Genomic DNA, 10,812 nt, shown 5'->3' with positions numbered 1-10,812 from the left:
TTATTCATTGAGCAAACATTTATTGAGCATCTACTATGTACCAGGCACAAGTCTAAGTGGGAGCTACAGACAATTCAGGACAGCACAACGAGCTCTCTGATGTGGGAAGCAGTGAGTCCTGGGGGAACCTGGAAGAGGGGTCCCTGCCTTAACCTGGGGAGATCAGGGGGTGCTTCGTGGAGGAGGTGAGGCTTGAGTGGAGTCTAGAAGGCTGGTTAGGAATTAACCTGGGCAGAGAAGGAGGGGAAGGGTTCAAGGCAGAGGAAATAGGTGACACGCATGACACGTTCTTGGCACTTTGCTAGCAAAGTGTGCTCTCAAGGTGGTGGTAAGAGAGGGGTCATCGGGAGTAAGTCACAGGGGCCTTGAGTCACATTAGGGAGTTTGGGCTTTGTCCTCAAGCTGGTGTGCAGAAACTGAAGGACTGTAAGCAGCGATGGTCAGATTGTCTCGGTTGCAGTTTGGAGCATAGATCGGAGGGGGGCCTCGCTTGGAAATAGCTGCAATGCTCCAGGTGAAAAATGAGGAGGGTTTTCAGTGGAATGGGGAAGGAGGTGGTGGCTGCCAGAGACATCTAGCAGTTACGATTGAGAGCTCTTGGAGAGTGATTGGAGGCAGCTAGTGAGAAAAAGGGAGGCATCTGGGGTGACTGTGGGTGAGGGTCTTCCCAGACATAGAGGAAGCAGGTGAAAAACTGAGGCAGAAATGATACTTAGCTTTGGACAAGGTGGGTTTAAGGTGCATGTGGGAGAACGTCCAAGAGCAGAAAACAGGCTTGGTCTGGGGCTGCACAGAGGAACTCCATCTGCAGTGGACCCTGGTACTTTAAAATCAAAGGCAGGGCTCATTAGCTTCAGTTTACAGATAAAGCTCAGCGAGGTTAAGCAGTCTGTCCATAGTAACACAGCCATCAAGCAAGGACATGAACTGAGATCGGATTTCAAGTGCTGTGGTGTCCGTGACCCCCAAGTCTCGTGCTAATTCTCCTGACCCAGGATGCCCTAGCTTCTGCAAGGGAAGGGGTGCAGGGGAAGAGGAGGCAGGTGTCTGAATATGTTTCTGTCTTCTCTCCATGTGCCTTCTGCCTGAAATTACATTTGCCCAGAACTTGCCGGCAGAGGCATTTCTAGGTGGCTTAGAGATACTGAGAGATGAGGACTTTTTTTTTTTAATATTTATTTATTTACTTATTTATTTGGCTGCGCTGGGTCTTAGCTGTGGCATGTGGGATCTTCAGTGGCGGCATGTGGGATCTAGTTCCCTGACCAGGGATGGAACCCGGGCCCCCTGCATTGGGAGCGCAGAGTCTTGGCTGCTGGACCACCAGGGAAGTCCCTGAAGAGAGAGACTCTTGTCTCTGGTAACCATAAGCCCTCAACCAACACACAATAAGCATGCTGGTGGTTGTCAACATGTGAGGATTTCCACAACCGTGAAGTCGGCTGGGACTAGGCCCAGAGAGGCTGGCGCTATGACTGCAGCCACCTCAGGGACTCAGGAACGGAGATGCTGGGGACCCCTCCTATCTCCCTCGCTGACCAGCTGCTTCTGTCTTTTGAGTAGGTTCTACCCTAGAGTGAGCTGAGGTCGGAGAGACTGAAGGTTTCCACCATTGTAAAAGTGAGCTGAGGTGAGGCCACTAGGGCCTGGGAGCAGGGTGGAAAGGAGTGTGGTTTCCAGCCCAGTACCCTTGACAAAAATCTTGTCTTAGCCCCGGTAATCACATCCTCAGAGACGTGTACCTCAGCTCCCTTCTAAATCAGGCCTTCCAGCCTACTGTCTCTCAGGGTTGTTTTTTGGTTTTTGGTGCGTGTATTTGTCTCCCGAACTAGATGGCAAGCTCCATAAGACCCGGACAGGGTCTGTTTTGTCTGCTTGGCATGTTCCTAATTCCTGACTCACATTTGTCAAATGAATGAATAAACGAATGAGTACCCCCTAGGATCCAGGCTCTGGGCCTCACAGCAGAGGCAGCTCTTGTCTGTTTACTGAATGTGCTCCAGGGAGCAGAACGTCACTTTCAATTCTGCTATTGATGGTGGGGTCAGGGTGCACTAAGAGGTTCCTTGCCGCCTCCCCTCCAGGAAACAGATGGTAAAAATGCTTTAAACATTGCTGCTTCCCCTAGCACCCTCTGCACCCCTATCCTACTCCACCCAGATGCAGCCCCAGCTCCTTTTTAACGAGGGCTGAAATGGAATCAGCCCAGATGGGCTCTGGTAGTCAGTTCTCCTTCCTTCTAACTCTGGGCACCACCATGGGTGGGATGAAATTTCTGTATTTACTGAGCTGTTCCCTCTTCTCTCCACAAGCTTCCCAGCCTTCCTCAATCCTCTTCAACTTGTGCTCATTTTTTAATACTCCAAAGACCATTTCTCAGGCCGTAACTTAACTTATGGCCCTTCAATCCAATAACAACACATCCTTACTGTATGCCAGGGGCTGGCTCAGGCAGGGAGTGGGGGTGGGGTACACAGATGAGCATGACATGACCCCGCCCTCTAAGACTCACAGTTTTGGGGTTTTTTTTTTTGCTTTTTTTGGCCACACCTCATGGGATTTTAGTTCCCCGACCAGGGATCGAACCCAGGCCCTTGGCAGTGAGAGTGCGGATCCCTAACCACCGGACTGCCAGGGAATTCCCTAGGACTCACAGTTGACTGGAGAAAGCAGACATGCCAGTTATCATCTCAGGGTAGAAAGAAGCCCCATTTAGTTGGAGAACCAGGCCAGGGCTTGGGAAGTAGGTGGCTTTTATGGTGGGCACCTAAAGGGACAGAGGAACCCACCTTTCTGAGGTGGTGAAGGACATTCAGGTGGAAGAAATACAGAAGCAAAATCATAGTTGGGTCTGTGTGGGCAAGGACCATGGATGCAGAGCATGGGGGATAACCTGCAGACGCAGGTGGGGGTTGCTCATGGTGGCTCTTCAATGTCAGGTGAGGAGACTGATCTGACTCCAGTGGGCAATAGGGAGCCATTGAAGGTTTTTGAGCTGTGGAGTAGCAGACTCTGAGCTGTGCTTTAGTAAGGTTAATAGGGATGTGCGGAGGATGCTCTGAGTAAAGGGGAGGCAGGGAGACCAGTTAAAGTGTTGTTCCCTTGGGGAAGGGGCGCACTCATGGGATGTAAGAGGGCAGTGGCAATGGGCTAGGAGTCGAGTCTCCTGTGTGGTGACTGGTCTCTCTTAACCATCCCCTCAGCCTGAGTTTGGTTTGCCTTCCCCATTTCTCCTTTTGTCTTCTGGTTTTTCCCAGTTTAAGCAAAGAAGGAAATTCACAAACAGCCACAAGCAGCTCCCCCTTCATCTCTGTCTTCCAGCCTGGCTCTCTCTTGGCCCAGGCTCTGCTTGGCTGGGTCTTAGTATCCTGGCCCCCTTTGCAGGGTCTCCGGCTGAGAGATCTCTCTTTTTGCTCCGTCACTGTCTTCAGATGCCCACCCTTGGGAATCAGAAAGCTGTGCTGGAGCAGTACGTTTGGTCAGTGAACCATAGAAGCAGCACTGTTCTACTCCTAGGAGTTGCTCATCACCAAGGGGCCTGCAAAAGGAGGGGACATCTTGCCCTTCCCCAAGGGAACTCACTCTGAGTAGGCCTACAGGACCCACACCGGTGAAACAACTAGAGGGTTGGGATGTTCTCCCAGCTCAGAGAGGATGGGTGGTCTCTGTCTGCTTCACACAGCTAGTAAGTACAGAAGGCAGGTGGCCTAGGGTTTTGTTTGTCTAGTGCCTCAGACATGGCACGCGGAGAAGGGAGAGCTGGCATCCTATGTGGGCCCCTGTGCTAGGTCTCTTTGATTTGCAGTGGGGAGTAGTCCACCCAGAGAACTCTGGGGTTTTCTCAGGGCGAGGGGGAGGATGTGAAGTCTGGACCCCATTTTCCTTACACCTCCAGGGCTCTGGACACGTAACTCATTGTCACTGTGAGGTTCATAGCGCCCTCGAGGGGCCAGCGTCCCAGGGGATTCCCAAGCCCCTTAGGGGAGGGACTCATGGGGCGTCCACAACCCCATAGGTAAAGCTTGCCCGGCCCTCCGGAGGTGTGGGGGCGGGGGGGCGGGGCTCCAAGCGCCGGGACTCGACCCGGGCACCCGAAGGCCCCCGAGTCCTATCCCTGTCTGACCCGGGACGTGCCATGGGGACAACTGATCGGCAAGTTGATGAGCATCTTCGGGAAACAGCGTAAGGGGCGCACAGGGCATCCGAGCGACCGCTTTGATCAGTCTCCCACCTGTCCCCCCATCCCCCCGATCTGGGGTCGTCTGGGCGGATGTGATGGGGGACCTCGGGCTCGGAGGGTCCTGAGTGGGGCCTCCCCGCCTGCTCCGCAGTCTCCCCTGCCCCCTCCCCGCCCACTCCTCGGCGGTCGCGCGCTTCGGTGCGTCCAGGGGCGCAGGGTTGGGCGAGCCTCCTTTCCTCCGGCTCAACGCTGTCGCCGGTTTCCTGCGATTGTGACTTCACGCTCGCTCAGCTCTTTCCTCAGACCCCTTCTCTTGGCAAGCCCGGAGCGCCCCCGACCTTTGGCACAATCGCTTTTCTGGAAATGTGGAGCGGAGAATGTGGGGCTCAGCTCCCATTTCCACTGCTCAGGAGTGGCGCAGGTGTCTCGGCCCGGTGGGAAAGAAACCTGCCCTGTTGTTTTTTTGTGGGGGAAGGGGGCGGGGGAGCAAAAGTAGTAAGGTGGGGACAGGCCCCCCAGCCTGCTGGGAACACTTGTCTCCTTCCTGGGAGGACTGGTGGAGCACACAGTCCCTTGGTCATCGGGTTTGGCCCTGACCCTGCCCTTCCCCCGGATGCGTCCAGAACACAGGGTTATCATCGTGGGACTGGACAATGCAAGAAAGACCTCCATTCCCTACCAGTTGTAAGCGACTCTCGGATGGGGGGCGGGGCTGGGCCTTCCCACCAGACTGACAAGCATTTGGACCAATCACCGGAGCCCTTCCCTGCGTCCTCGGGTTCCCCTGTAGCCAGGAGGATTGACTGGCGGAACCTGGTGTGACCTTCCCGGTAAAGTGGCCGCTCAGTTCAATGACTTCTCGGCCAGGCCTTTGAATCCTGCTCGGTATGAGCAACGCTACTGCTCCCCTCCGTCTACGCCCTACCCCTGCCAAACCCGGTTGCGGGCTTGAAGCTGTCCGAACCTTTCCGATGGTCTCCGGGCTCTTCGCTCCCCCTAGCGTCAGGTCTCTCCTTCTAACTCCTGCACCCCAGTCTCGTGTCTTCATTTTCTCCCCCTTCTTCAAACCCAGAAGGCAGGGCCAGCTTTGGGTCTGCCTGGTCTCTGTAGCTCCTGGTCTAGCAGAGTCTGGCACAAGTGCTGAGTAATTATCCATCGGAGCTTTTCCCGATATTTACTCTGGATGGCATCTCTCCTGTTTGGAACCTATTTACTTAGGAAAATTTTCCCCTGAAAAAGTAATATATATATATATATATTTAATTATAAGAAAAGGGAAATTCAAACAATACAAGCATATATAGTGAAAAGTAAGTTTCCCTCTCACCCCTAAATCCCAGTTTCACTTCCCAGATTTTCCAGAGGCATTCCCTACGTATAAAAACGTGTGTGTTTTCTAAGTCACTTTAAACAAAGCCCCTTTCTGATGGCCCTCACTTATGTCTGTCTCCTTTTTCCGATCCCTTCCTACTCAAAGTGTGGTCCACAGACAGGCAGTGTTGGCATCATCTGGAAGCTTGTTAGAAATGCAAAATGCTGGGCCGTAGCCCAGACCCACTGTATCACAGTCTGCACTTTAGCAAGACTCCCAGGTGATTCAGCTGCATATTAAAGTTTGGGGAGACTGCTCTAATAAGTCTCCCCTCTCTGGGGTCCAAGCCAGGCAGGACTTGGTCTCACTCCTGTCTGCATTCCCTCATGCCCAGCAGAGGCTCCGTCAACCTGGGCTGAATTGTTCTAAGTTAGATTCAGCCTGACTTCAGGTGGGGGCCAGAGCTGGGAGAGGACTGGGCTGAGCACTTGGTACCCTCTCCTCCCTCCCCAGCCTGAAGAATGAGGTGGTCCCTACATGTCCCACCATCCGTAGCAACGTGGAGAAGGTTGTTTTGCAAAAGACCCACTTCTTCATGTGGGACATAGGGGGAGAGGAGGCTCTGCGCTCCGCTTGGAACACATACGAGACTCCAATGCTGAGGTGAGGAGGGTGCCTGGGCTTGGAGAGGCAGTGTGATATTAGCCAGTCACTTAACCTCTCTGAGCCTTGGTTCCCCCATTGTGAGATGGAGACCATAATAATGACCTCCCTGGGTTGTGAAAATTAAATAAAAAAACAAGAGCTAATTCAGATGTGTCAAATACTTAATGCAGCACAAAGCCCGTTAAAATTTTTGAGTACTTCCTGGCAGCTTTGTCTGCTTGCTGGCAGCTTTCTGTTTGATGCCTTGGATGGGGTAGGCCCTTTGTCTCTGGGGGCCTTACTTTCTCATTCCGGCAGCAGCAGAATCCAGTGGTTTCATTCCTGGAGTGAGAGCTGATTTCGAGCTCCAATACTGCTACTCATAGGCTGTGTGGCCAAGGGCAAGATACATCACCTCCCTGACCCTCAGTCTCGTAGTTTGTAAATGGGCATAGTAACAGTTCCAGTTCCACGGGGTTGTGATGAGGCCTAAATGGAGTCATGAAGGCCCAGTGCTTGGCATAACCTCTGGCACACAATCAGAAGTCGTGCTCAGTCCACCCTGAGTCTGGATAGAAAAGGGAATTCAAATGGGACTAGGGTAGTGAGGTCTTGAGAATGCACAGTCTGTTTTCTGTGGGACTCACATCAGGGCAGAGTGCAGTGAGCAAGGAGACACGTTCATTGAAGAGAAAGCCCATCACTCACAACTCGCTTTTGCTGGCCAGTTCATCATCCTTGTGATTGACAGCACGGCCCGGGATCAAATGCTGACCATTCTGTAGGAGCTGTGTAAGATGCTGGCCCATGAGGTAAGACCCCTGCAGTTGGGAGAGGACCCGGTGTACAAGCTCTGTGACCTCAGTCTACTCACTTAGCCTCTCTGAGCATTATTCCTAATGCCCCAGTCTCTGAGAACCTCCATCCCAGCAGCTTGGGCGGGGCGAGATTATCCCAGATGAAGGGCAATAACACCCTCAGCACAACTGATCACAGAAGCCAGAGTTGCAAGTTCAGGTTCTGACCCCACTTCTCACACATTGTGAGACCCCAGACAAGTTACTTTACCTCTCTAATCCTCAATTTCCCCAAGTATAAACGGAGAGGATCATCAAATTCCTACCTCCCGAGATCATTGTAAGAATACTATGAGCTGGCTGAGGGGCATTCCAGGAGCTGTCAGTGTCACTGGATGTGGTTGTTAGTGTTGGGCAGGACCTCCATCCCCACCTCACCTGGGAAAGCAGGGGAGGTAGGGAGGACTCATGGGTCCATGGGAAGGGGGGGCTGGATCCTGGCAGGCTGGCTGGGGCTGGGATCCTCTCTCCACAGGCTCTATGAGATGCTTCACAGGCTGGCTGGGGCTGGGCTCCTCTGTCCACAGGCTCTGAGATGCTTCCATCCTGATCTTTGCCGATAAGCGGGCCATGAAGGACTCCATGACCACCGTGGAGATCTCCCAATTCCTCACCCTTAGTGCCATGAAAGACCACCCGTGGCACATGGCACATACAGGGCTGCTGTGCCCTCACCGGGGAAAGGTTAATGGCTGTCCCACCTGGACCTCCAGGGCTTGGCCTAAGCAGTGGTGCTGACCAGTGACCATCACAACCTTCTCCTGTCTCTCTCTTGTCAGAATCTGGCTCACAGTTAGCTCCTGGGTCAAGACAGCTGAGCATCTACCCATGGTTAAGATGCTGTGGGTTAGCAGTGAGCAAGACAGGACAGGGTCCCTGGTCTCTAGGGGTTTGTTCTAGTTGGGAGAGAGGTGACACTCCACCTGAACACAAACATTTTAGGTACTGAGAAGTGCTTGAAGAAAGTGAAATTGAATAACAGGTATGGGTTTGCTTTAGCTCTGGTCGTCAGGGACCATCTCTACTAGGAGGTGACTTCTGAGCTGAGACCTGAATGAAGAGACAGCCATGGGAAGACCTGGGGGACAAGCCTTCCAGGCAGGAATCTCTGAGTCCTTTTGGCCTTGAGTTTCCTTGTCTGTAAAGAGGAGAGTGATTATACCTGTTCCCTCCCAGAGTTCCTATAGAGAATAAATGATATCATTCATTTAACATTCATTGGGCACCTACAGTCCATCCTGCATATCCATGGGTTCCACATCCTCGGATTCAACCAACTGCAGATTGAAAATATTCGAAAAAGAAAATGCCAGAAAATTCCAAAAAGCAAAATTTGAATTTGCCGTGTTCCAGCAAAGATTTACATAGCATTTATATTGTATTTACAACTATTTACATAGCATTTACATTATATTAGGTATTATAAGTAATCTAGAGTTGATTTATAGTATATAGGAGGATATGCCTAGGTTATATGCAAATATATGCCACTTTATATAAGGGACTTGAGTATCCGAGAATTTGGGTGTCTGCGAGGATCCTGGAACCAGTCCCCCATGGATATGGAGAAATGACTGTACTTTGTGCCAAGCACTGTTCTAGGCACCTGAGAAACAGCAGTGAACAAAACAGACAAAAATCCCTGCCCTTGTGGAGCTTATTTTCCTGTGGGGGTGGGGGGTGGGGTGGGAAACAGACAATAAACGATAAAAATAAGAAAAATATACAGTAAGTTAAAAAGTGATAAGTGTAAAGGGGAAAAATCCATAGGAAAGGGAAGTTGGATGTCTGTTGTGGGGAATGTTGCAGTTTTAGATAAGGTGTCCAGGGAGGGGCTGCTAAGAAGGTAGCTGCTTAAACACCTGAAGGATGTGAGAGAGCTAGGTCATGGTCCTACAGAAACGAACTCGAATCAGGCCTGGAGAATTCCCTTTCCTCTTCCCTCTCAAGTGGAGTCACAGCAGGCCGGGGGCATGGATGCCCAGTTGAAGAAGGGGAGACTTCAGGCAGGCCAGCCCAAGGAACCACACATTTCTGGCAGTGTCCTTGCCAACTCCTGGGTCAGGAGGACCCCTCCCCCAAACCACAGTTGGTTCAATTCAATCGGCATTTCCTAAGTAACCCCCACGTGCCAGGCACTGTGCCAAGTGAAACAGACATGACCAAGACTCTACTCCTTCTCTGGGGTTGCTCACAGTATAATGGAAGAACTTGCTTATGGAGCCTCTTCCCAGGCCTTTGAGGCCACCCTGGTACTGACCCAGTGATGGAGCGGGTGGGAAGGGGGCACTGGAGCCTTGCGCAAAGACATTGCTAAGGTGGGTCTCCAGGCCTCTTCCTCAAAGAAGCCCTCCCTGACTCCCAGACATCCAGAGGCCTCTGTACATCTCCTTTCTAACCTTTATCACAGTACGTAGTTACAGAATTGTTTGATCATTTGTTTAATATCTATCTCCTCTGCTAGACTGTAAGCACAGTACGTAGTTACAGAATTGTTTGATCATTTGTTTAATATCTATCTCCTCTGCTAGACTGTAAGCCCTAGAGGGCATGTCTATTTTTTCACCAGTAACCCCTAGCACAGTACCTGATACATGGTAGGTACACAGTCCGTTTATATTTGTTAACTGCACACAAAATTGGATATAAATTTGGTCGTTCCATCAGTCAGCAGGGGCTGGGGGCTGGGAAGACCATCATCCTCATGGGATATGTTGACCCTTGCCCTGTTCCTCTGTCCCTGCAGGTTGCCTGCCGGGCTTCAGTGGATGCAGTCTTGGGCCACTGACAACTGATGTCAGCCTGAGGCCAACCAGAAACTTTGAGGGTTTTGCATGGACGATGTGGGTGGAAAACCCAAGTGACTATTTGTTATTTTTCTGTGATTCTCTGGTGGGACCAGGGGCAGCTATGGACAGTGAGATTGCCACTATCCACCCAACCCCCACTGAGGAACTAGACTGAGCACCCTGAATTGCTGCAGACAGGACAACAGTAAAAGCTGCCCTTCACTCCATGGGAGCAGGTATCCTTCTTGGAGACACCAGGGAAGCTGCTGGATGTGCTGGGGGATTAGGAAGTGGAGCCCCCTCCCCTCAGCCCTCAACCTCTCTGTAGGAAAAATGGAGGACAGAGTAAGAAACCCTGGAATTTTTCTTTATTTCCTAGAACCCTAACCCTAACCCCCTCACCCCCCACTCCAGCTTTCTGGCCCCTTAGCCATCTTTGTCCCCTATCCTTTGATCAGAGGAGATTCCAGAAAGGTGAAGGGGTCGGTTCAGGGGAAGGAGGGCAGAGCCAAAGGCTGGGAGGGGAGAGGGCAGCGGACAGGACCTTCTGGCCAGGGACAGTCCCTCACACTGCAGGGACATCTACTCCTCCCTCACCCTCCCATTCCCTCCGACCACAGCTTTTGAGCTTTAAGCCACACGTTCACTCCCAGTGTCCTTCCAGCGTGAATCCTACTCCTCCCAAATAGCTCAGATTCCTAGAGCATTTGCTTTTCTTGTCTTTTTGTAGTGATTTTTTTCACACAGTAGTAGGAATTTTATGAAGGTGTAATAAATGCCATTGAAAACTGCTCACCTCTTATTTCTGCCTGCTTCCTTTGCTTGTTCCTCAGACTGGCTTTTGGTTTTCATACAAAGTTCTCAGGCAGGGGAAATCCACCTTGGAAATGGAGGCGGGGCTGCCTCAAGGGTCTATCTGGCTAGGGGACTGGCTCTTTGGTCCTGGGCTGTACAGCCCTCTGCCAGGTGACTGACACCCGCACTTGCCAGGACTCAGAGCTCTGGGCTCTGCCTGGGCCTAGGGGAAAG

General features: G+C 51.8%; 1 protein-coding gene across 1 annotated transcript; it reads left to right on the top strand.

Moving 5' to 3' along the window:
* Positions 1-2,881: 2,881 nt before the first annotated feature.
* ARL5C (ARF like GTPase 5C) lies at positions 2,882-9,789 on the top strand. The gene is given in 9 exon segments (XM_007465234.1): positions 2,882-2,905; positions 4,041-4,182; positions 4,804-4,864; positions 6,006-6,141; positions 6,144-6,155; positions 6,866-6,963; positions 7,522-7,639; positions 7,641-7,678; positions 9,741-9,789. Coding segments are annotated over 9 exon segments (678 nt in total).
* The last annotated feature ends 1,023 nt before the right edge of the window (positions 9,790-10,812 follow it).

This window comes from Lipotes vexillifer, unplaced genomic scaffold (genome assembly GCF_000442215.2).
Source record: "Lipotes vexillifer unplaced genomic scaffold, Lipotes_vexillifer_v1.1 scaffold591, whole genome shotgun sequence".
NCBI lineage: Eukaryota > Metazoa > Chordata > Mammalia > Artiodactyla > Lipotidae > Lipotes > Lipotes vexillifer.
This window is presented reverse-complemented; position numbering and strand designations above follow the sequence as displayed.